This window comes from Grampus griseus, assembly GCF_964374135.1.
Source record: "Grampus griseus genome assembly, chromosome: 7".
Taxonomy (NCBI): domain Eukaryota; kingdom Metazoa; phylum Chordata; class Mammalia; order Artiodactyla; family Delphinidae; genus Grampus; species Grampus griseus.
This window is the reverse complement of record NC_139001.1, coordinates 98,707,640-98,733,941: the sequence shown is the minus strand read 5'-3', so window position 1 is coordinate 98,733,941 and position 26,302 is coordinate 98,707,640. Positions and strand designations below refer to the sequence as shown.

The 26,302-nt window shown below is 37.3% G+C and overlaps 1 protein-coding gene across 3 annotated transcripts in view; it reads left to right on the top strand.

Annotated features, from left to right (window-relative positions):
* The first annotated feature begins 306 nt into the window (after window positions 1-306).
* Window positions 307-26,302, top strand: part of SLC35F5 (solute carrier family 35 member F5) — a 41,977-nt gene continuing 15,981 nt past the window's right edge. The window contains exons 1-11 of one of the 3 annotated variants that reach the window (XM_082658663.1): window positions 307-558; window positions 1,346-1,436; window positions 1,594-1,735; window positions 9,964-10,107; window positions 12,871-12,933; window positions 14,785-14,866; window positions 15,632-15,822; window positions 20,753-20,834; window positions 21,584-21,671; window positions 23,594-23,658; window positions 26,078-26,182. In XM_082658663.1, the coding sequence (XP_082514789.1) occupies window positions 519-558; window positions 1,346-1,436; window positions 1,594-1,735; window positions 9,964-10,107; window positions 12,871-12,933; window positions 14,785-14,866; window positions 15,632-15,822; window positions 20,753-20,834; window positions 21,584-21,671; window positions 23,594-23,658; window positions 26,078-26,182 (1,093 nt within the window). In that variant the 5' untranslated portion in view covers window positions 307-518. Of the gene's footprint in view, window positions 559-1,345; window positions 1,437-1,593; window positions 1,736-9,963; window positions 10,108-12,870; window positions 12,934-14,784; window positions 14,867-15,631; window positions 15,823-20,752; window positions 20,835-21,583; window positions 21,672-23,593; window positions 23,659-26,077; window positions 26,183-26,302 lie in introns of those variants that run through there. The other 2 variants (XM_082658664.1, XR_014297002.1) reach the window with 2 other exon arrangements.

Here is a 26,302-nt window from a genome sequence, read left to right as displayed (position 1 = left end):
CCAACCCAGCCACCCACGCCCGCTTCCCTCTTCTCCTTCCACCGCGCCCCACTTCCCTTCTTCCCACCTCCGCTCCTCCCTGCCGCCCCAGCCGCACCTCCTCCGCGCTCGGTGCCCAGCGCCGCCAAACCACCCTAGAGGCGGACCCTCCCGCGGCCGCCTTTGCGCTTCCGTGACGTAACCCGCGCGCCACCGCCCTCAGGCCGTGGGGCAGGTCCGCAGGCCAGGCTGGCTGGCCGGGCCCGGGGGCGGGGCCGGGGGCGGGCCCAGGGCGGGGCCTGGATCCAGCTCCAGGCCTCCGCGGCCATCGCTGCCTGCGCGGTTCCTCACTCTCACCCGCTCCCCGCCCTCCCGGGCCGAGTGGAGCCGGGTGGCGTCGGCAGCCTAGCCCCGAGGGGCACCGCGGCTTCAGGGGCTGGGCCTCCAGCGCAGCGCAATGTCAGGCGCCGCGACAGCCCTGTGAGTCCGAGGCCGCGGCCGTGGCCCTGGGCGGCGGCGGGTCCGGGCCGGGTCCGCTCATGGTGCCGCCACGACACCATCGCGGGGCAAGAAGGCCAGGTAGGTAGGCACGGGAGGCCCGCGAAATCACCCGGCACCGAAGCCGGGGTTGAGGGTCCACCAACAGCCCCACCTCCAGCCTTTGGTAGCAGCCGACGTGCTTTGACCGAAACGGCAACGGTGTCTGGGGAAGCTGCCTGGGCGCCGCCGCTTCAGGGCTTTACTCGCCTTCCCAGGGGAGGCGTCACCGGCTTAACTTTTTTTTTTTTCCTCCGAAAAAGGAAGATTCCCTTTAACAGCTGTTTTCCCCACCCATCTCGTGAATGACTATTTAGAGCTAAAATAAGTGGACAGGGGTGGGTGGGGAAGCCTGGAGGATCCTTTCCCTTTACCACGTGAGGTGCTTGGAAACGTGCCGTCGAGACTCACAACAAATCCCTTCCTCTCACATCACCCAACTCCGCTCGAGATCGGGGACGGAAAAGACACTTAGGAACAGGCGCGTGTCTAGACGCTGTCCCGGGAGTGGGTACCTCCGGAGAGAGGCACGGGAGGCCAATGCAGTTCTGTATTTATGAAACTCGGAGAAGCTATTTTTCAGTAGCTAACTATTCTTAAATATGCCGTTTGTTGAATACTGTTTTTTTTTTTTTTCCTGTACCGTGTTCTTTTCTGAGTATAATTAGAAATACACAACGGATAACATGAAAGTCTAGAGGAAAGTGTCAGTTATATTTCACACACTTTGATATTCTTTCATTTGGAAGGTGAAGAGTGAAAAAGAGCTTAGGAATCTTATGTTGAGTGGTTGATGTTTTCATAAGCATTGTTTTGTGGTGGTTTTTAGGTGCGCTGAGTTTTTCACCTCCGTTTAGGCTCAGATCTGACCAGTTTTCAGGCGCTGCTCTTGAAGACCTCAGAAAGGCCTTTAAAATAAGGTAAATTGCACGCCTTTTTTTTTTTAAACCTGTATGACTTTCAACCTGAACGTTAACTTAACAAATGTAAGATATTTCTGTTATACTAATTTTCTCATTTTTTTATGGTTATTTAAAAAATATCTCCTCTAATGTGATCTGTATTTTCACGAAACAGACTGCAAATGGTGTGTGTATTTATCATGAACCGAATGAATTCCCAGAGCAGTGGTTTCACTCAGCGCAGGCGAATGGCTCTTGGGATTGTTATTCTCCTACTTGTTGATGTGATATGGGTCGCATCCTCAGAACTTACTTCGGTATGTAATTCTTGTCTAGGAATGATGTTGCGTTATAGAAATATTATTATTGTTATAGTATCTCTCGTCATTACTATCTTTCATCTTAAAGCAGTATTTTGAAGATTGTTGAATTATTTATCTTTTCTTTGATAATGAATTAGTATCAATTCAAGTTGAAACTGAAAGGATACTCTTTTTGTTGCTTCATACAGTTTTCTTATATCTTTTAGGGAGGTTATTTAGAAAATGAGGTACATGCATATTTTCTTAATATTTGTGGGTGTTTTTGTTGTTTTTTTTCCTAAATTAATTTCTTTCTTTAGAAATACTATCTTCTAGTGGAACAGCCATCTAGGATGCGAATCCATTTGTCACCATTTAGTAGAAAGTGAGAATTCTTTAGGACAGATGAGTGAAAGTGATCTGAGTTTTCATGTACAGGGCACTATCGTACACATACATGCGTGCATGGACATTTATATGTTTGCCGATTCAAACATTATTATGAAGTATATGTATACAGTGATCGCCTTTAGTTAAATTTTATGTTGTTTTTATTGATGACCTGTCGGTAGTAATGTGGTATTTTGAGTTCACAAGCTAGTTTTTCTTTCAACTTGTACAGCTTGTACAGGTACTTTATTCTGTTTGGCTAATGATCTCTGTAAAAACCTATTTTCAGAAGTTACTGCATTTCAACTTACATGTTGCTATCTTAAGGCAAAAGGAAGACTAGCATTTATGCAATGAGCTTAAATCTCAAAAGAAGCAGTGTGATACTGCTGGTCATCTCACATGGTAGCTAAGTAAATAGTTGACATTGACATTGTATCCGATGAATGAATAAATGTTTAGCCTTTTGGGACTTAGACTCTGGAATACAATAGGCCATTTATTTTTCACTTTTCTACAGCCTTTTTAGTTTTTAGATTAACACTCTGTAGTTTAACTACAAAGAACCCTCTTTAATGATGACAGGGAAATAAGCCTATCTTTAAATTTTTATTTTAATTTTAAATAAATAGTTTGGTTTTTATTTATCACATAATAAAATTTAGGACAAAAGAGCACCTGATTAAATTATAATTTAACAATCCATATCTAAGCAAAGTAAAAAGGAAAAACAAAAAACCCAACAACAAACTTGTCCCTATTTTTGAAAAAAGTAAAACCTGTTGATAAGAGGATATTTTATAATTTGGTTATCCAGGAGCATATGTAATGTGTCTAATTCCTCAGCCACATATCCTCTTCAAACTTAAGATATACTGTGTATTTCAAAATTGAAAATCAGTCTTCTTATTGTGGAAATTTTCTGACATATACAAAGTAGAGAGAATGGTGTAATGGATCTTCACGTACCCATCACTTACCTTTAACAGTTATCAAATTTTGCCAACAGTTTTTTTAATAGATTTATTTATTCTATTTATTTATTTTTGGCTGTGTTGGGTCTTTGTTGCTGCACGCGGGCTTTTCTCTAGTTGCTGCGAGCGGGGGCTACTCTTCGATGCGGTGCGCGGGCTTCTTATTGCGGTGGCTTCTCTTGTTGCGGAGCACGGGCTCTAGGTGCGCAGGATTTAGTAGTTGTGGCTCGCGGGCTCAGTAGTTGTGGCTCGTGGGCTCTGGAGCACAGGCTCAGTAGTTGTGGTGCACAGGCTTAGCTGCTCCGCGGCATGTGGGATCTTCCCAGACCAGGGCTCGAACTCTTGTGCCCTGCCTTGGCAGGCGGATTCTTAACCACTATGCCACCAGGGAAGCCCCAAATTTTGCCAATCTTATCAACCCCTTCCCAAACATTTTTTCTTCCAGTGTTTAAAGCAAATTCTAGCTACCTGACATTTCACCTATAAATTCTTTCATATTCATCTCAAAAGGACTTCTAATTTTGTAAATATAATTACCATGCCATTAATATATCTCACAAAATCAAGTATAATTCATTAAAATCATTTGATATTCAAATTTCCCTGGTTGTCAAGGACGTCTTTTTAGGTTAGGATCTAGTCAAAGATCACACATTATACTTGTTGGAACTTTTAAGTCACTTTTAGTCCTTAACCGTATTCCCTCCCTTTCTTTTTTTTTTTTTGATTTGTTGGAGAAATTGGATCATTCTTCCTGTAGAATATATCACACTGTCGTAGTCCATTTGGGCTGCTACCGTAACAGACAACCGTAGACCGGGTGGTTCAAACAACATTTCTTACAGTTCTGGAGAGTGAAAAACCCAAGATCAAGGCGCCAGCAGTTTTGATGTCTGTTGTGAACCGCTTCCTGGTTCTTAGATGGCAGTCTTCTCACTGTGTCCTCACAAAGCATAAGGGGCAGGAGAGCTCTCGGGAGTCTCTTTTATGTGGAACTAATCTCATTCATGACTTAGCCTCCTGACCTAATCACATCCCACAGGCTCCTGCTTCCTCATACCATCACATTGGGGGTTAAGATTTTCACCTAAGGGGATACAAACATTCAGTCCACAGCACACATGTTCTGGATTTGGCTAATTACTTCCTTGAGATTTCATTTAGCTTGCTCCTTTGTCTCTCTTAGTTCCTGTAAAATGGTAGATGTAAAGTCTTGATTTGATTTAGGTTCAGTTTTTAGGAAAAAATGCCTTGGTGGTATTGGGTACTTCCTTGGACATCACAACATGAGGCCCATAATGTCTGCAAGTCTTACTTTGGATGATGCCAATTTGAGCACTGTAAGTTCCTCATCAATCTTTAGGTAATGGTTGAATATCCATATAATTATTGCCCAGATAGAGTATTTCACTAGGGTTGTAAAATGGTGATTTTTCTAAGGGTCGTTCCTTCTGCGTTTATTAGCTAGAATTCTTTAAGGAGAACTTTTCCACAACTACTCTTTGGTTATCCTGATACACGGGTCATGTAGGAAAGGTTGGATAAATCTTGATTCTTTCCCTTTATTCATTTTTTTCCCCTTTATTCATTTTAAACTAATGTTGCCTAGCAACTTCCGGAAGTAACCATTGAGGATTTTTTGCATATCATTATACATTTATGGACTTTTGTATATTTGATGTGTTTTAAGCAATTGTGGTTATTATCCCTTTTTTTTTTTTTTTTTTTTTTTTTTTTTTTTTGCGGTACACAGGCCTCTCACTGTTGTGGCCTCTCCCGTTGCGGAGCACAGGCTCCGGACGCGCAGGCTCAGCGGCCATGGCTCACGGGCCCAGCCGCTCCGCGGCATGTGGGATCTTCCTGGACCGGGGCACGAACCCGTGTCCCCTGCCTCGGCAGGCGGACTCTCAACCACTGCGCCACCAGGGAAGCCCAGTTATTATCCCTTTTGATGCTTAAACTGCCCTATCTGAGGCCGGTGGGAGCCCTTTTAAATTCTCTCCAGTGTCCTTTCAATATTACCCCATTAATCTTTAACATCCTGTTTGCCTTCTGGCACAAGATGCCCCAGACTCATCTCATACATTCCTGTCCCATACTTGGATTTAACCCTTTCTTCAAGGTCCTGTGTGTTTTTTTGTGTGCAAGATGGTACAGATCATCATCTGGATTCTAGAGGTGTTCATTGCTTCTGGGTTATCTTTTTTTTTTTTAATTGAATTTTATTTATTTTTTTATACAGCACGTTCTTATTAGTTATCTATTTTATACACATCAGTGTATACATGTCAATCCCAATCTCCCAATTCATCACACCACCACCACCACCACCCCGCCACTTTCCCCACTTGGTGTCCATACATTTGTTCTCTACATCTGTGTCTCTATTTCTGCCCTGCAAACTGGTTCATCTGTACCATTTTTCTAGGTTCCACATACATGTGTTAGCATAGGGTATTTGTTTTTCTCTTTCTGACTTACTTCACTCTGTATGACATTCTCTAGATCCATCCACCTCTCTACCAATGACCCAATTTCGTTTCTTTTTATGGCTGAGTAATATTCCATCGTATATGTGTGCCACATCTTTATCCATTCATATGTCGATGGACACTTAGGTTGCATCCATGTCCTGGCTATTGTAAATAGAGCTGCAGTGAACATTGTGGTACATGACTCTTATTGAATTATGGTTTTCTCTGGGTATATGCCCAGTAGTGAGATTGCTGGGACGTATGGTAGTTCTATTTTTAGTTTTTTAAGGAACCTCCATACTGTTCTCCATAGTGTCTGTATCAATTTACATTCCCACCAACAATGCAAGAGGGTTCCCTTTTCTCCACACCCTCTCCAGCATTTATTGTTTGTAGATTTTTTGATGATGGCCATTCTGACTGGTGTGAGGTGATACCTCATTGTAGTTTTGATTTGCATTTCTCTAATGATTAGTGATGTTGAGCATTCTTTCATGTGTTTGTTGGCAGTCTGTATATCTTCTTTGGAGAAATGTCTATTTAGGTCTTCTGCTAATTTTTGGATTGGGTTGTTTGTTTTTTCATATTGAGCTGCATGAGCTGCTTGTAAATTTTGGAGATTAATCCTTAGTCAGTTGCTTCATTTGCACATATTTTCTCCCATTTGCAAATATTTTCTCCCATTCTGAGGGCTGTCTTTTCGTCTTGTTTATGGTTCCCTTTGCTGTGCAAAAGCTTTTAAGTTTCATTAGGTCCCATTTGTTTATTTTTGTTTTTATTTCCATTTCTCTAGGAGGTGTGTCAAAAAGGATCTTGCTGTGATTTATGTCATGGAGTGTCCTGCCTATGTTTTCCTCTAAGAGTTTTATAGTGTCTGGCCTTACATTTAGGTCTTTAATCCATTTTGAGTTTATTTTTGTGTATAGTGTTAGGGAGTGTTCTAATTTCATTCTTTTACATGTAGCTGTCCAGTTTTCCCAGCACCACTTATTGAAGAGGCTGTCTTTTCTTCATTGTATATTCTTGCCTTCTTATCAAAAATAAGGTGACCATATGTGCATGGGTTCATCTCTGGGCTTTCTATCCTGTTCCATTGATCTATATTTCCGTTTTTGTGCCAGTACCATACTGTCTCAATTACTGTAGCTTTGTAATATAGTCTAAAGTCAGGGAGTCTGAGTCCTCCAGCTCCATTTTTCTTTCTCAGGTTTGCTTTGGCTATCCGGGGTCTCTTGTGTTTCTGTACAAACTGTGAAATTTTTTGTTCTATGTCTGTGAAAAATGCCATTGGTAGTTTGATAGGGATTGCATTGAATCTGTAGATTGCGTTGGGTAGTATAGTCATTTTCACAATGTTGATTCTTCCAATCCAAGAACATGGTATATCTCTCCACCTGTTTGTATCATCTTTAATTTCTTTCATCAGTGCCTCATTCTGTTCTGCATACAGGTCTTTTGTCTCCTTAGGTAGGTTTATTCCTAGGTATTTTATTCTTTTTGTTGCAGTGGTAAATGGGAGTGTTTCCTTAATTTCTCTTTCAGATTTTTCATCATTAGTGTATAGGAATGCAAGAGATTTCTGTGCATTAATTTTGTATCCTGCTACTTTACCAAATTCATTGATTAGCTCTAGTAGTTTTTTGGTAGAGTCTTTAGTATTCTCTATGTACAGTATCATGTCATCTGCAAACAGTGACAGCTTTACTTCTTTTCCAATTTGGATTCCTTTTATTTCTTTTTTTTCGCTGATTGCTGTCTGGATTCTGTTTGCTAGTATTTTGTTGAGGATTTTTGCATCTATATTCATCAGTGATATTGGTCTGTAATTTTCTTTTTCTGTGGTATCTTTGTTTTCTGGTAGTATCTGGTTTTGGATCAGGGTGATGGTGACCTCGTAGAATGAGTTTGGGAGTGTTCCTTCCTCTGCAATTTTTTGGAAGAGTTTGAGAAGTATGGGTGTTAGCTCTTCTTTAAATGTTTGATAGAATTCACCTGTGAAGCCATCTGGTCCTGGGCTTTTGTTCGTTAGAAGATTATTATTATTATTATTATTATTTTTGCGGTACGCGGGCCTCTCACTGTGGTGGCCTCTCCCGTTGTGGAGCACAGGCTCCGGACGTGCAGGCTCAGCGGCCATGGCTCACGGGCCCAGCCGCTCTGTGGCACGTGGGATCTTCCCGGACCAGGGCATGAACCCATGTCCCCTGCATTGGCAGGCGGACTCTCAACCACTGCACCACTAGGGAAGCCCAATTTCCTCTTTTATAGCTGTTAGCTGTTCCCTTATGTATTGTGTTGCTCCTTTGGTGGGTACATATGTATCTATAATTGTTATATCTTTTTCTTGGATCGATCCCTTGATCATTATGTACTTCCTTCCTTATCTCTTGTAACGTTCTTTATTTTAAAGTCTATTTTATCTGATATGAGTATTGCTACTCCAGCTTTCTTTTGATTTCCATTTACATGGAATATCTTTTTCCATCCCCTCACTTTCAGTATGTATGTGTCCCTAGGTCTGAAGTGGGTCTCTTGTAGACAGCATATATATGGGTCTTGTTTTTGTATCCATTCAGCAAGCCTGTGTCTTTTGGTTGGAGCATTTAATCCATTCACATTTAAGGTAATTATCGATATGTATGTTCCTATGACCATTTTCTTAATTGTTTTGGGTTTGTTTTTGTAGGTTCTTTTCTTCTTTTGTGTTTCCCACTTAGAGAAGTTCCTTTAGCACTTGTTGTAGAGCTGGTTTCGTGGTGCTGAATTCTCTTAGCTTTTGCTTGTCTGTAAAGCTTTTGATCTCTCCATCAAATCTGAATGAGATCCTTGCCAGGTGGAGTAATCTTGGTTGTAGGTTCTTCCCTTTCATCAGTTTAAGTGTATCATGCCACTCCCTTCTGGCTTCTATTTCCTTTCCCATGTTAGGGAAGTTTTCGACTATAATCTCTTTAAATATTTTCTCGGGTCCTTTCTCTCTCTCTTCTCCTTCTGGGACCCCTATAATGCGAATGTTGTTGTGTTTAATGTTGTCCCAGAGGTCTCTTAAGGCTGTCTTCATTTCTTTTTATTCTTTTTTCTTTATTCTGTTCCACAGCAGTGAATTCCATCATTCTGTCTTCCAGGTCACTTATCCGTTCTTCTGCCTCATTTATTCTGCTATCGATTCCTTCTAGTGCAGTTTTCATTTCAGTTATTGTATTGTTCATCTCTGTTTGTTCTTTAATTCTCTTAGGTCTTTGTTAAACATTTCTTGCATCTTCTCGATCTTTGCCTCCATTCTTTTTCCGAGGTCCTGGATCATCTCCACTGTCATTATTCTAAATTCTTTTTCTGGAAGGTTGCCTATCTCCACGTCATTTAGTTGTTTTTGTGGGGTTTTATCTTGCTCCTTCATCTGGTACAAAGTTCTCTGCCTTTCCATTTTGTCTGTCTTTCTGTGAATGTAGTTTTCCTTCCACAGGCTGCAGAATTATAGTTCTTCTTCCTTCTGCTGTCTGCCCTCTCTGGGTTATCATTTTTTTCTAGGCCTTTTCAATGCACATAACTAGGTTTTTTTGGAAACAAAAATTATGAGTTCATTCTGATATTTTCAATTTAAATGAGGATTACAAGGATCTACTATATAGCACAGGGAACTATATTCAATATTTTGTAATAACTTATAATGGAAAAGAATCTGAAAAAGAATATATATATATATATATATATATATACATAAAAAACTGAATCACTTGGCTGTACACCTGAAAGTAACACAACACTGTAAATCAACTATAGTTCAATTTTTAAAAATCAAACAGAAAAAAACAATGATTACAGGTTGTTGTATAACTTCCTAATAACATTAAACTTCATGCAGTTTTCTTCATACCCCATACTGTTTCATTGCCTCCCTTTATGCTATTTCCTCTGTTTGGGCCTTCAGGTACAGATCAAGAATAGCTTCTTTTGGGAAACTTCTGTAACGTTCAAAATGCTCTGTCTTTCTTTGGTACTCCCATGGTACCCTGTATCCCCCTGTCATGGTATTAGCACATTACACTGTGTATTCTTCATATCTATATTTATGTCTGTTAATCTGTATCTGTATCTATAGATCTCCTCTCAGGAAATCCTGTCTTATTTTTCCTTAGCTGCTAGTATAGATACTGTTGCATAGTAGGTTTTCAGTGAATATTGAACAAAAGTTGTTTTGCAAGTTGTTGCTGCTTTGTTTTGGAAATATTATCCTTTGTATGCAAGGCAAATACAATATTCAGAAATGAATTCAAGTTATTTTTATAATCCCTTTTGATCTTTCCCTTCCAAATGAACTTCTAGAGTTAAAAATCATGTAATAACTGTATTTTATTGGAAATGAGTAATAAGGTTTGTCTCATAGTTTCTGTAACTTTTTCCTCCACAGTATGTTTTTACTCAGTACAACAAACCATTCTTCAGCACCTTTGCAAAAACATCTATGTTTGTTCTGTACCTTTTGGGCTTTATAATTTGGAAGCCGTGGAGACAACAGTGTACAAGAGGATTTCGAGGAAAGCATGCTGCTTTTGTAAGTTTAAAATTTTAAGTGTTTGTTGGAGTGGGGGTAAATTTTTTCAAACTATTAGTTTCTTGAAAAACAGATTTTAACTTGTTCTTTAAATGAGTGAAGATAGCATGATATAAGAAAAACTTGCTTTTGTCCATACTTTTAAATTTACTCTTCTAATCAGCTTGACATCAGAATGTTTTGTGAGAAGTCAGAGGAACATAATCACTTTCTTTCCCTTACCTCATGACACGCTCTGAGTTGTTAAGACTTACTTAACTAGTCCAAATCAATTAATGTGGAGAAGTTGATGGAAGATAAAGGATAAGAAGAATATCTAGAGTCTATGGTCATTTGCAGATCAAATAAATGTCATCTAATTAGTTGTAAAGTTGATTGTAGAAGCAAACTAATTCAAAGTTTATATGTTAAAATGAAAATAACATATTTCAGGGCATATTTCAGATGTTTGGCTAATCAAATTATATTCCATCATTAATGTCACATAAAATGCTTGTTTTTAAGTGTTGAAAGAAATGGCAGTTTATGTAGTAATGTATCTTCTGTGTAGTAGAAACTGAATTTTTGATAATAAAGAATATAAAACTCTTTTTTTTTAATTTTTTACACATTTATTTATTTTTGCCTGCATTGGGTCTTCGTTGCTGCGCGCGGGCTTTCTCTAGTTGCGGTGAGTGGGGGCTCCTCTTTGTTGCAGTGCGCGGGCTTCTCATTGCGGTGGCTTCTCTTGTTCTTGTTGAGGAGCATGGGCTCTAGGCACACGGGCTTCAGTAGTTGTGGTATGCGGGCTCAGTAGTTGTGGCTTGCAGGCTCTAGAACGCAGTCTTAGTAGTTGTGGCGCATGGGCTTAGTTGCTCTGCAGCATGTGGGATCTTCCCAGATCAGGGCTCTAACCTGTGTCCCCTGCATTGGCAGGTGGATTCCTAACCACTGTGCTACCACCAGGGAAGCCCATAAAACTCTTTTTTACATTAATCCTTTTCCTTTTTTTTTTCTTTTTTAATTCTCTATCCTTCTCTCTCTTTTTAAAATTGTGGTAAAATACACATACCATCAAATTTACCATTTTAACCATTTTTTTCTTTTCCCCAATTATTTTTTAAATAAATTTATTTATTTTTATTTTTGGCTGCGTTGGGTCTTTGTTGCTGCACGCAGGCTTTCTCTAGTTGCAGCGAGCGGGGTCTACTCTTCATTGCAGTGCACGGGCTTCTCATTGCGGTGGCTTCTCTTGTTGTGGAGCACAGGCTCTAGGTACGTGGGCTTCAGTAGTTGTGGCATACAGGCTCAGTAGTTGTGACTTACGGGCTCTAGAGCACACGCTCAGTAGTTGTGGCGCACGGGCTTCGTTGCTCCACGGCATGTGGGATCTTCCCGGACCAGGGCTTGAACCCGTGTCCCCTGCATTGGCAGGCGGATTCTTAACCACTACGCCACCAGGGAAGTCCCTTCACTTTCTCTTTTGTTGTAATTCAATAGGAATGTCTTTGTACACATCTGTAGTTATTTACTTAGGATAAATTCCTAAAAGTATAATTGCTGGATAAAACAGTAATGTCATTATATAGCTTTTGATTCCTTTTGCTAAATTATCATCTACAGTAATTGCACCTGATTCATGTCTGTTAGCAGTGCATGAGATTGAACTGTTAGTAAAACCCTAATGCTTTGCCAATATGATAGGTAGACAGTGGTATCTTGTTTAATCTGTGTGTTTTTGGTTAGTTTTTCATATATTTGTTGCACAGTAGAATTCTCTTGTGAGTTGTCCATATCTTGTCCATTTTTCTACATTGACTCTTTCTTACTGATTTATAAGGGTTTTTTAAGGGCATGGGCTTCTGGTGTTTGAATCTTGTTCTGTCACTTGCTGATTGTGTGATCTTTAGCAAGTTATTTAACCTCTTCAAACTTTAAGCAGGGATAAATGATAGGGTAGTTGTGGGTGTGAATAAAAGCATACTTTTACAGCACTAGCACAGTGGTTCTCAAAGTGGTCCAGTGTCTGAATCCATTTAGGGGATTATTGAGGTTAACACTGTTATCATGATAATGCTAAGATGTTATTTGTCTTCTTCACTAACCCACCCATCCTCTCCCTGGTGATCTGAAATGTTATTATAATATTGTGAAAAGGGCTTAAGTTCAGAGTTAGACTAAACTGGGCTTTAATCCTAGTTCTGTTACTTAGATGAAATTTCTTATCCTCAATTTCTTCATCAATAAAATAAAGATGATAATACTCACCTTACATGGTTGAGTACTTGGCATTAGCTGCTGTTATTATTAATAATGATTATAGGGCTTCCCTGGTGGCGCAGTGGTTGAGAGTCTGCCTGCTAGTGCAGGGGACGTGGGTTCAAGCCCTGGTCTGGGAGGATCCCACATGCCGCGGAGCGGCTGGGCCTGTGAGCCACAACTACTGAGCGTGTGTGTCTGGAGCCTGTGCTCTGCAACAAGAGAGGCTGCGATAGTGAGGGGCCTGCGCACCACGATGAAGAGTGGCCCCTGCTTGCCACAACTAGAGAAAGCCCTCGCACAGAAACGAAGACCCAACACAGCCTAAAATAAATAAATTAATTAATTAATTTTTAAAAAAAGTAACAAATGTTCAAGTACAATTGGTGTCTTTAAAAAAAGAATAATGATTATACCCTTATAGGTCTGCTCTGGATTTTTGGTTTTGTTCCTTTGAGCTGTGACTCACATTAGTTCTACTTTATTTCATGAGGTTAATTGAATTTCATGTCTCATTATTTGTAGTTTGCAGATGCTGAAGGTTACTTTGCTGCTTGTACAACAGATACAACTATGAATAGTTCTTTGGTAAGTGTTTCTTTTCTCCTCAGGAAGAGAGCGGGTGGAGTTGACCATGGCGGGAAGGACTGAAATAGCGTTGATAGCACCACAGCTATATTAAAATAAAAATATATCTCAATGTTGGCTGCTCTCCATGAGAGTTGTAATTTGGTACTTTCTTAGAGATACCTGAGACCTAAAAGTAAGCAATTCAGCCACCTCTGGGGAGAGAAGGGAATAGGAAATTAGTTAAGGACTGAAAATAGTAAAGGAAGTCCTTTGTCCTTTGTTTCTTACCAACTTTGTCACTTCATGTTTGTTATTATATTATTACCACTTAGAAACAAATACATTTACTTGACACTGAGACTCTATAAGCAGTTTGCTTATTCATTTCACAAATTTTTAAGAGCACTTAATGTATGTTAAACACTTGTTCTAGACTCTCAAAATACAGCTTATGTTCTAGTGTGTGAGAGTGTGTGTTCAGGGAAGGGAGGGAGATAGATAATAAGCAAGCATATGAAGGAATTATCAATCGCTCTATTTAAGCATTTATTATCTTGTTGGAGAGAGAATATGTAAAAATCTATTCTTTTTACACCATTACTAAGACGTCTCTTTAAAATATATTATTCCAAATGTGGCATTCTATCTGGGAAAAATTTTAAAGTCAACTCTAAAATTTAATAACCAATTTATGAAGCACTAGCTTGGTGACCTTACTGACAGTACAGTTTTTTGTTTCTCTGACTTTTAGAACTACAGTTGCTTGCAAGGTAGCTTACCGGGTGCTGTGAATGGTTTGTGAAGCCTAGAAAAAATTTCATTTCTTTTCTCTGGGATCCTAAGGATCAACAAGACTAATTCCCTGGTGGTTCAGTGGTTAGGACTCTGCGCTTTCACTACAGAGAGCGCGGGTTTGATCCCTGGTTGGGGGACTAAGATCCTGCAAGCCTCGCTGTGCGGCCAAAAAAACAAACAAACAAAAAACAGAAAAAAACAAAAACAAGACTAATATCAGTTGTCTCTATCAGTGTAGAAGACAGAGTTGAGATGGCAGCCTACTCTTCTACTATTTTTTTCTATTATCTGTAAAATGGACATGTCAGATTATTCTAGGCCAAATGCTATGATGAAAAGTTCAATGCAACAATGAGACTCCATCTATTTCCAAATCCTATTGTCTCTTCATTTACTGAATATTTTTCATTGGCAGAGTCTGTATCAGGAGTTAAAGATAAATTAAAGAAATAAAAAATACTTTATGTTAATTTAAGAAACAGCCTTGTTTCTTAAATTAACAGAATTATGCCTTAAATACAGATCATCTGAAGAACATTTACAAAAACATTTGGGGGATTTAGAACCACTTAAAAATGTAGACTTTTAGAGCATGGTTAGACAAACCTGGCTTTAATTCTGTTGTCTACCACTAGATTATTTTATATCACTGAGGACAGAGACTTTGTCTCTATTCGCTCTTATATCCCTAGGACCTAGAACAGCACCTGACATAGTAGGAGCTCAATATGTATATGTTAAAAGAATGAATGAAAAGGAATGGCAGATAATCTGTTAGCTGAGAGAGGTCTGTTTTTATGACATTTAAAAATTAAATATCATAATGTGCCAGTGCTGTGTGATTACATTTCTAAGCTTTAAATTGATTCTTTCTGTCATTGTACCTGGGTGGATCATTTGAGTTTCCTATATAAGTCTTGAAAATGCATTTTGGGAAAATTATGCTGTATAAACATGGTGGTGAACAGTCCTGTTTTGGGTGGTATCTGTGTCTATATACCATCCACTTAAATTTAGCCAGTATATCAGCTATTATACTTGTTTATATTTGTTCCTGTTTTTGCTGCATTCCAGAGTGAACCTCTTTATGTTCCTGTGAAATTTCATGATCTTCCGAGTGAAAAACCTGAGAACACAAACACTGATACTGAAAAATGTAAGCAAAACTTAGAAGTGGGTGGAAGTTTTAGCTTCATTTAAGCCATCCCAAAACTTAGTGGTTCTGTGGGTTGCCTTGGATCACCTGGCTGTTCTTCTGTTCCATGTGGTGTTGGCTCAGCCTGTAGTTGTCCAGTTGACTGGACGTTTTTATTAATTCAATGGAAATAACTTCCAAATACCAGAAATCTCTATGGTGTTATTATGTATATATAGATATATTTATTAATGAACAGTATCCTCTTCAACCAGGCCATCAAAGACCTTGATAGCAAATTACAGGAGTTTTGCTGGTTCTTTGAACATGGTAAAGAATGCCAGCTTCAATGTAACGCACAGTATTCATCCATGATATTCTCTTTCAAGGAATGGAACTACAGAAGAATGTTCTGTGTGCTTGACCAGGAAAATAATTCTCATAAATTGGATATCTATGAGGAAAAATCCAAATAAACTTTTACTGTAAATGCTAAAATAATAATCATACTATAATCCTGAACCAGGCAGTTGTTTGAAACTTTGTTGAATATTGGTCTCATTTTAAAACCTTCAAAATTTTTTATAGATGGAAACATTTTTCCCACCAACTCTTTTGAATGAGCAGAGCTGTCCCATGTAATAATTTAACTGTTTTTTTTGACTGTTCAAATATGATTATAGATGGGTTAAATAATATGCATTTATAAGTAAATTAAAACTTGTGACATTTTTTGGATGCGAGGGGAAACATTTAATGATTTTATACTTTACTTTTCCTTTCAAGCTCCCAAAAAGTCTCGTGTAAGGTTTAGTAATATCATGGAGATTCGACAGCTTCCATCAAGCCATGCATTGGAAGCTAAGTTGTCTCGCATGTCATATCCTACCGTGAAAGAACAAGAATCCTTACTCAAAACTGTGGGGAAACTAACTGCAACTCAAGTAGCAAAAATTAGCTTTTTTTTTTGCTTTGTGGTAAGTCTTCTCTTTATTATATGTTTGGAATTTGACTTTTAAGACAGTAGACATACCAACAATATAGTATTAAAGTTTAAGACTATTAGGTTGCTTTAGTCATGACTTTAAACTCTGTTATCTGCTATCATAGGGAAATTAGAGTGTTAAAAGTAATAAATACTAGGCATACGTAAAAGAATTCAATAAATACTATACACTACAACCACTCATGTATATTTAGAATTTGACATTGCCTTATGGTCAGAATAACGAATAGAGTTATTTCACACTATGATATATACAAGCACTAGTAAATGTCCAGATAAGAATTTGCATTGATTGCATTGATTTCTTCAAATAAGTCCTTTTGAGGTTTTATTTTAAATTCATATAAATGTGGTCAAATATTTTATAAGTACTCATAGTAAACATTTTTTCATTGTTTCTTATAATTTTGTTTATGGCTTCTTAATTATTTTAATATAGAAACAAAAATATGCTTAATGTTTCAATAAAATATTCATATAGCAAATAAAATATTATTTTGGGCTAATCTGGGATTAGATAACTTGTCTGAGTTAGTAAACTCTGATTTACAATTAAAAAAATGAATTTCAGTGCTCTTTTCTATATGTATCATTGGAAGTAGACTATTCCAAGGTGGTTTAGTATGGGCCTTTAAGGTTCAAATTTATACTGAGCATTTTAAACCACTAGGTGATACAATGCTAATGTCAATATTATTAGCCTGATTATAATATTTTTTTACTTTACAGTTTTGCCTCTCATATTTACTGCATAGCCAATTTTTCACCATCCTCTAACTGAATAACCTCTGTTTTAGTGATACCTTGATTAATATATTCAGGAGTACAAATAAAAGAATCTTTGGGAGTTGTAATATGATAATTACATATGTAATAAAGTTAATTTAAAGGCTCATATATTTGGATTATGCTATTGTGATTTCAGTTTGCTTGTTTTAAATAAGGCAAGACTAAGATTTATTAATTATATCTCCTAATTTTTAAAGGAGACTTGAGGGGAAACACGATAAAAGGATCTATAAAGTAAAAGTTTAAAAAGGAACGGTGGATAAGAGCCAGACTAAACAGATAATGTCTGTGTAGGGTGCAAACTGGCTGTGGAATGGGTTGATTATATCAGGAACTTCCATTGAAAGAAAGAAAGAAAGCACACAATTCATCTCTAGACAAATGGGCAAAAGGAAAAAAGGAAAACTTCCTGAGTTACACAGTTTGTCATCTATTGATAAAATAAACTTTTCCTAACTCAAAACAGAGAGAATATATTTCATAGGTTCTTATGTAGAAAGGCACTATTCCGTATAGCAGATTTACAGGTAGATACGTACAGATAACAGCCTTTTAGAAAAATTGTGGTAAAATATACCTACCATAAAACTTACTGTTTTGACTGTTTTTAAGTGTACAGTTCATTGGCATTAAATACATTCACACTGTTTTGCAACCATCACCACTGTCTATCAGAACTTTTTCATCTTGCAAAACTAAAACTATACCCATTAAATGACAACTTCTCTTTCCCACCTCCCTAGCTCTTGACAGCCACCGTTCTACTTTCTGTCTCTGTGAATTTGACTTCTCTGTGCACCTCATATGAATGGAATTATACAGTATTTTTCCTTTGGTGACTGGCTTATTTCACTTAGCACAGTGTCTTTAAGGTTCATCTTTGTAGCATGTGTCAGAATATTTTTCCTTTTTAAGGCTATGTAATATTCCACTGTGTGTATATACCACATTTTGTTTATCCATTCATCCATTGATGTACACTTACGTTGCTTCCACCTTTAATAGTCTTTTTTGAAAAATCAACCTTAAGTAAGTTATAAGAGCAGGGAGCTGTGTTAATCTTAAGTAAAGGCATTTCTGTAGAAAGTCAGAGTAATATAGTCCAGGTCTTTTTGGAAACCTGACTTAATAGAGTGATAAGCTTGGATGAGCTCTAGATCAATGCTGTTCAATAGAAATATAATGTGCAAATGCAGGTCACATAGGTATTTTTAAATTTTCTAGTAGCCACATTAAAAAAAAGAGAGAGAAACAAGTTACTTTTAATACTATATATATATATATTTTTTGATTAATTTATTTGGTTGTGTTGGGTCTTCGTTGCTACGCGCGGGCTTTCTCTAGTTGCGGCGAGTGGGGGTTACTCTTCGTTGCAGTGCGGAGCTTCTCATTGTGGTGGCTTCTCCTGTTGCGGAGCACGGGCTCTAGGCACGTGGGCTTCAGTAGTTGTGGCATGCAGGCTCAGTAGTTGTGTCTCGCGGGCTCTAGAGCGCCGACTCAGTAGTTGTGGCACACAGGTTAGTTGATCCGGGGCATGTGGGATCTTCCCAGACCAGGGCTAGAACCCATGTCCCCTGTATTAGCAGGCAGATTCTTAACTACTGCGCCACCAGGGAAGTCCCTTAATACTATATTTTTATTTAACCCACTATATGTAAAACACTTCAAAATATTATCATTATAAAAATTATTGATGAGATAGTTTACATTCTTTGTACTAAAATCTTCTAAACATTTCAATTTTTAAGCATTTCAATTTCTATTTCATTTCAATTTCTTTTTGTGTTTCATTTCAATTTCAGTTTTTATTTCAATTTCTAAACATTTCAATTCAATGTAGCCGTATTTCATTTGCTTAGTAGTCACATGTGGCTAGTGGCTAATGTATAGTACATTGTAGGTCAAAAGGAGTTAATGATTACTGTATTTGCCAGTCCTTTAATTCTTGTCTCGTTAGGACTTATGGTGTTTTAATTTTTTCTGTAAGATGTAATTTAGGTCATACAGGCTTTTATGCTAATTTTAAAATGAATTATCACTCATGAAATAATGAAATACTATATAAATTATTTGTGACAGCTTAATTATTAGTAAGTGGTTGTCCTCAACTCTGGAATAATGAAAGGAAACATTGTAAAGATAATTTTTACCAGAGGGCAGTTGAGATGGTCTTCTTTTGTGATGAGGCTGCCTTGGGTTTGAAAGCCAAAGAATGGAGTTTGGGGAGAGCTGGAGAATGGGAAGATCTTTCTGGAAAGAGTTCATAGCTAATGATGAGTAGTTATACTCTTTGAATTCCTGCAATCTAAGTTGTCTGTTTTTATTTCTTTATCTCACATTAGCAGAGACCAGTAAGATTGTTTGGAAAATGAGCACAGTATTTAAGTATTAAAGTGGTAAGGAAAGTGGGTCAAGAAAGCTAATTATCACCCCACAAGCATGGCCTATTCTTGTAGAGAATCTCCAAAAGATAATTAAGGGCAGAATCTTCTGCTGCTTTTTTTTTTCGGTACGCGGGCCCGTCACTGTTGTGGCCTCTCCCGTTGCGGAGCACAGGCTCCGGATGCACAGGCCCAGCGGCCATGGCTCACGGGCCCAGCCGCTCCGCGGCATGTGGGATCTTCCCGGACCGGGGCACGAACCCGTGTCCCCTGCATCGGCAGATGGACTCTCAACCACTGCGCCACCAGGGAAGCCCTCTGCTTCTTTTTTAGCACTTCAACTGCAAGCAGATTGTGGCCCCTGTTGTCATATATATTTTATATTGCCCATCTTACCAGTTGCTAACCTCATTTTCTTATTTAGATAGTCAAGTGAAATTAGGAAGTCAAAGGACTACAGATGGAATCAGAGTCTGGCTTTAGCTTTGAGTACAGTGTATACTGAATGAAGACTTCTAGACACTCAGCCATCTGCTGCCTCCTAGCAGTAAGATCTAGCTCTAAGATCATGTGTCTCTACTGCTTCTTTGAAATATAAATGCTAATAACTGTACTTCTCACTTAACTACAAGTTCTGAGAGATATCAAGAGATGTCCCTCCCTTAATAGAGACAAGTCATTCTCCAGTAGAATATGATTATCCAGTCAGTCTGTTTAAGTAACAGAAAACAGTTAGACAAGCAGTTAATTTACTTTGACCCAGCAATCTGCTTCTTAGTATATACTACATTAGGGGCACTCATGCACATATGCCCCAGGCGGCATATGCTAGAATATTCTTGGTAACATTGTTTGAAATAGTCAAAAAGTGTTCATCAACAGAAAAATGGATGAGTTGTGGTAAACTGTATTAGATTATCTGATAGCAGTAAAAATAAATGAACTTTGGATGCACGCACGCGCACACACACACACGCACACACACACACACACACACACACACACCAGGCTACATCAAAAGAGGTCCTATTTCTTATTCTGTAAATCAAAGTAGGCACAGGGTTGGGAATATAAGAATAACCTAGCCTAGACAAGCAAAAGGGAAAAAAGAAAAAAAAAATCCTCATAGCTGGAAAACTTCATTATATTCAAAGTTATGAGACCTCTTTATATTATGTCTCAAAACTGAGAATCAGAGAAACAATCACAGTTAGCCAGTAAATTCACAATTTCTTGGACATTTAAAAATTTCCAAAGTGAGTATAACCTTTTGTCTATCGATCTGGCTAGTTCCATCCATCCCCTTAGGCATCACCTTGTTCAATCGATTTCTCATCATGTTATATTCATCTGTACGTATTTTAATGTTTGAGAATTCCCCCCAACCTAAATTTGATTTAGATAAACTTAATAGAGTACTATCAGTGCTTGGATAAAGCAAATTTCAATGTTGATTTGATATTAAATTTACCCTAATTTTTAAAAAAGCCTGACCAGTGCTAATTTTTAACCAACTGTTGTTAATTTCTTAAGGGAAATTGGATAGCAAAGATATTAGGTCTGATATAAATGTTTGTCTTCTTTTTGGGCCTGTGACTTTTCAGTACAAAGCAGATTTTAAAACTTATGATAGCAGTATTTAGAGGGAGAAAAAAAGGAGGGGACTATAAATTATAATGACAAATATAAAAAGTCATTTATTAGGTTTCACTTTATTTTCTATTTCTTTAGTGGTTTTTGGCAAATTTGTCATATCAAGAAGCACTTTCAGACACAAAAGTTGCTATAGTTAATATTTTGTCCTCAACTTCTGGTAAGAAATTTGTCTTCAAAATCTGTATTATAACTCAAGACCTATTTCTGATATATATGTGTACATATACATATATTTTTATCTTGTTTTAAATTATTTCATTCTTTCTAATGTATATTGGTATAACTACTATTTAATCTTTAAATTTTGTGCCATAGCCTTGTGCTATTTATATTCCTTCCAATACTTTACAGTATTTTTTATACAACAATATATTAAAGTTTTATAGGCTGACTCTGTATTGTAGCTATCTTTCCTTTCACGTATTCTTTCTAAAGATCTTTTTTTCAACCCTTTGGCTAAATGTAATTGCTTATTTCATAACTATAATTTGCCCTATGAAAGGTGTTTTATTTTTAAAATTGAATCACCTTCCAAATCTGAAAGATAAAAAAAGTATTTTTGAAGCTGTAAAAATAACTTTAGTTCACATGCTTGATTATGATGAGGTCAGAATGTTACTCTGAATGCTCAGTTTAACTCTCTTATTAGTTTTAAAATAAATAGGACTGTACTTGATCTGTACTGTTGAAATAAACATGGTTTCATTTGGAGGCTGTTTTTATGTGTGATCTCTGAACATTTCAGCCTAGGTAACTGCAGTCTTATTCTTAGTCATTTAAAAATGACAAAAATTAGTTTAAAAGTTAGGTGTCTAATTAACTTATTTAAACAGTCAAGTTGGTAATAAATAATTTTGACAGTATTTAAGCTAATGCATCTTTTTTTTTATCCTTTTCTCTCCATAGGACTTTTTACCTTAATCCTTGCTGCAATGTTTCCAAGTAACAGTGGAGATAGATTTACTCTTTCTAAACTATTAGCTGTAATTTTAAGGTAAGAATATAGTGTAATAGCTAGTTTATTCTGCTTAAAAATGCAATGTTTAAAGCATTTCTGGTAATGATAGACGATAGTTTATATTATAATATACTGTATAGGCAAAGATAGATGAGGATAAAAGGTTTTAAGGGGACATTATGCTACTCAGCTCTGCATCACATCCTTGGCTAGTTTTTGAAACCTTCCTGGGGAGGGTAACTGGAGGGAGGACCCCAGAGCAGCTTTGGTTCCCGTTCATGCGACTGTGGACTGCTAAGTATTGTACTGACATTCACGTTTAACTGCATGTTAATCCTCATAAGCTCCCAAGTTTCTGTTTCCTTTTCCTCAAACAAGTTCCCCTTTTTGTTTAGTTTTTAGTTTTCACTTCTCCCACTTCTAGAAATCTAACCTGCAGTCTTCTCTGATTGTCTCAGCCTCAATCTTTCAATTATTTCTGTATAAATTATCTGGCAATTTTGTATTACTGTTTGTAACATAAGTATCATTAATGACTAACTTAAATCTTTTACTTTATTTAACTTTGTATCCCTACGAGATTATAAACCCTTGAAGGTCAGAACCTTGTTTTCTACTTCTGTGTGTCATCAAAGACCTAGCATAAAGCTTTGCTCACAGTCAATACTCAAAAAAGACATGTTGGTTTGATGAAGCTGTTGTTTTTGTGAGAGAAAATTAGAAATCAGAGAAGGTAGCAGAATAATTTACCAGAAAGATTAGTGTTTCTGAACTATCAGAGCTGGGTTTGAATCAGAGCTCTGCTTTTTGCCCCTGGGCACTTGCCCTGAACTCTCTGAGAGGATTTCCTAGATGACAAAATGATGATAATATCATCTACTACTTTGCAGTCTTGTTTTAAAGTTTGGAGGGATGTATATAGAAAGTGATTATCGTAGAGACTGGCACTTGGCAGTCACATAAGTGGTGTTTCTCTCTTTTAGATATAAGGGTAACTTGACCATGGTAGTTTCCATGGGCAATCTGGTTGAACCAACTAATTTACCATTTAGACTATGGACACTAGGAATTTATTCTTTTTGCATGATTGGCCCATGTTTTAGCCAAACTTATTTTTGCATTAGGGAAATACAGTATATTTGTCACAGGGAAGTGATGAGGTTTATCCAACTTTGTTCAAAATTCATGCCTATTTCTAACTTTTCTTTTCATTGTCTTAATAAAAGTAGAAAGATACATAGAAATAGAAAGACAGTATAAGGCTGCATGAGGACAGGAACCACATCTCTCTTGTTCATTGCTTAACCTGAAGTTTAGCTCAATAAGCAACAGTTGAATGAAGGAATAACCTCTTGATTTCTCTACATCCTTAATTTGGTCTTATTTTTACATTAAAATAATGGGATTCATTTAATTATTTAAATATTTAAGGATAGTTTTACCATTAATTTTGGTTTTACCAGTGAGAGTTAGTGCCATTGCTAGGTTTATATGGGTTTTGATATTTGTACATTGCCAAAAAAGATTGGAAGAGGGATGACAAGTTGGTTAATTTTTTCCTAATTGAAAGGCAGAAGATAGCATAGCAGGTAACAACACTGAACTCTGGAAGTAGACTGCCTGCGTCTCAATCCCAGCTGTGTGATTTTGGTCAAGTTACTTCATTTCTTTGTGCATTATGTATAATTTTCTCATGTGTACAATGGGAATGATAATAATCCCTTCCTTATAAGGTAATATTGGGCATTTTATGTGGATTAAATGAGTTAATATAAGTATAGCACTTATACTGTACTGATAATATTGTTAAATATTATTAACTAAATCATTAATTCTTTGATAGTTTTACCCAAAGTTGAGATTAGTCTTTATTACTTGTAAATAATTTTGATCTTTGAGGTTAGTCTTTTGAAGGAATTTATTATTTTACTTGTCAGTAATGACTGTTATTCTCATAGCATCGGAGGTGTTGTGCTGGTAAACCTGTCAGAGTCTGAAAAATCTGCTGGAAGAGACCCAATAGGTAAGTATCTGATTCTGCATTCTTTCTCTTAGAGTATACAAGAAAAGTTCTGTGCATGTCATCATGCATGTGCATGTCCAGACACATGCGTGCATACATACACACACACAGGGTGAGCACTAACAAGGCCTTTTTTTCCTTTAACTTTTCCTTTGGAAATAATGTAAAAAAATTAAAAAATATTTCACAGAACTCTCATATAGCACTCCCCCCGATTCTCTTAACTATTTACAATGTACATAACTACAGTACAGGTTTAAAAATCAGGAATTAACAGTGATTACAATAATTTTTATTTAGTCTGTAGATCCTTTTCAGATTTCACCATTTTTTCCACTAATGTTCTTTTCCTGGTCCAACATCATTTGTTGCATTTAGTTGTCATGTTTCCTTAGTTTCCTTTAATCTGGAACTATCCCTCAGTCTTTTCTTGTCTTTCATAACTTTAATATTTTTGGAGGATACTGTCCACTTGTTTCGTAGAATGTCCTTCAATCTGAGTTTGTCTGATATTTCCTTATGGTTAAATTTATGTTGTGCATTTTTGGCAAGAATACCATGGAAGTGATATTGTGTCCTGATAAATATATCATATCAGAAGGCACATGATGTTGATTTGTCCCATTACTCGTGACATTAATTTTAAAGTGGTGTGTCAGGTTGCTCCAGTGTAGTTACTGATTTTTCCCTTTGTAAGTAATAATCATCTTGTAAGAGATACTGAGGCTATACATATATCCTATCCATCATGCTTGTATCTGCCTGCTAATTTTGTCATTCACTTTTGATTCTTGCCTGAAACAGTTACTACTACAGTAAACACGTCGGTTTTGATCCATTGTTTAAATTTAACAAAAGAAGGGTAATCAAAATCTAGCTTAACTGGTTTCCTTCTGGATACTTTCTTTATTTTTTATTTATTTTTAAAAATATTCATTTATTTATTTACTTGGCTGCGCTGGCTATTAGTTGAAGCATGCAGGATCTTAGTTGCGGCATGCGGAATCTTTAGTTGTGGCATGTGGGATCTTTCGTTGCAGCATGCAGGATCTAGCTCCCTGACCAGGTATTGAACCTGGGCCCCCTGCATTGGGAGTGTGGAGTCTTAACTGCTGGACCACCAGGGAAGTCCCTCCTTCTGGATACTTTCTTTAGACATTTAAAGTTTATTAAATACAACAGTGCTTTCTAAACTATTCCTGGTTACTGCCCAGGGAGCTGTGTCTTGAACTGCCTTACCTCTTTCTCACCCAGAGCAGATCTGTATGTGTAAAACAATATATATATTTGTTGTGTGTGTGTGAGAGATTTTGTTGACAGGCTTTCCCTTTGCTTTTTAAAAATAGTTTAGTAGTAATAGTAATAATAAATAGATTTAATGAAACACTGGACTTTTGGATAATTGATTAAAGTATTGAATATGGTCACCTGGCAGATAGCACCTTTAACAGCTGTTTTTATTGTTTGTTTGTTTTGTTTTTTTGCGGTACGCGGGCCTCTCACTGCTGTGGCCTCTCCCGTTGCGGAGCACAGGCTCCGGACATGCAGGCTCAGCGGCCATGGCTCATGGGCCCAGCCGCTCCGCGGCATGTGCGATCTTCCTGGACCAGGGCACGAACCCGTGTCCCCTGCATCGGCAGGCAGACTCTCAACCACTGCGCCACCAGGGAAGCCCTATATAGCTGTTTTTAAAGGCTTACTTAAATGTTCTTGCGAGTTAATATATTAAAGAGAATCCATATTTATTATGCAGGTACTGTGAGCCCTACATTATGTTAGATATTTTAGAACATTAAAAAGTATACTTTATGTGTTTGCAGTTGTCAAGGAGTTTTTGATTTTAATCAATAATATATGATTAACAAAATGAAGCCCCTAGAGAATAAAATAGCACTATATTTAACTATAGTAAGTATTACATTATCTAAAATAGAAGACAAGGATGGAAATTTCAGTGGAGTAGAAAGAGGATGCTTGGTGGCAGTGGTGGGACTTTAATAGGGTCTTGAAAATGGTGGTAGAATGTATATTAAAAATTATACATAGTGGGGAGAACAATATAAACAACAGCTTAGAGACGGAAGGAAGCATAGTTAAGTTGGCTGTGTCAGGTGTCATAATTGCTTATGTAGGGGACAATATGAAGTATGCATTTCAAAATTAAATACCAAGAAGTTGGTAATATAACACGTATAACATTGGTTAAATCATTGAGGTGAATGTTTTTGCATTTATTTGTTTATACTTTAACCTCCTTCCTATATTCCTGGAGGCCATGGATAAGGTGGGTTATACTTTATCTTTTCATATTTGAATACTAATTTCTTGAAATAGGAGCTGACTGTGTCAGATTTTAAATAAGTGTGTGATAAATGAGTTAATGAACAGATGCTTTAAATTATTATCTTGATTTTTACAGGTTCCATTTGGTCTCTTGTTGGAGCCATGCTCTATGCTGTCTATATTGTTATGATCAAGAGAAAAGTAGACAGAGAAGATAAATTGGATATTCCAATGTTCTTTGGTAAGACTATGTTTAACTTGTGAGGCTATTTACTCTGAATGATTAACTTAGGGTTTTCATTTTTGTTTTTTGGAGGGAATAGGGAAGTCTTCCTCCCCACTCCCCCATATGATTCTTTAA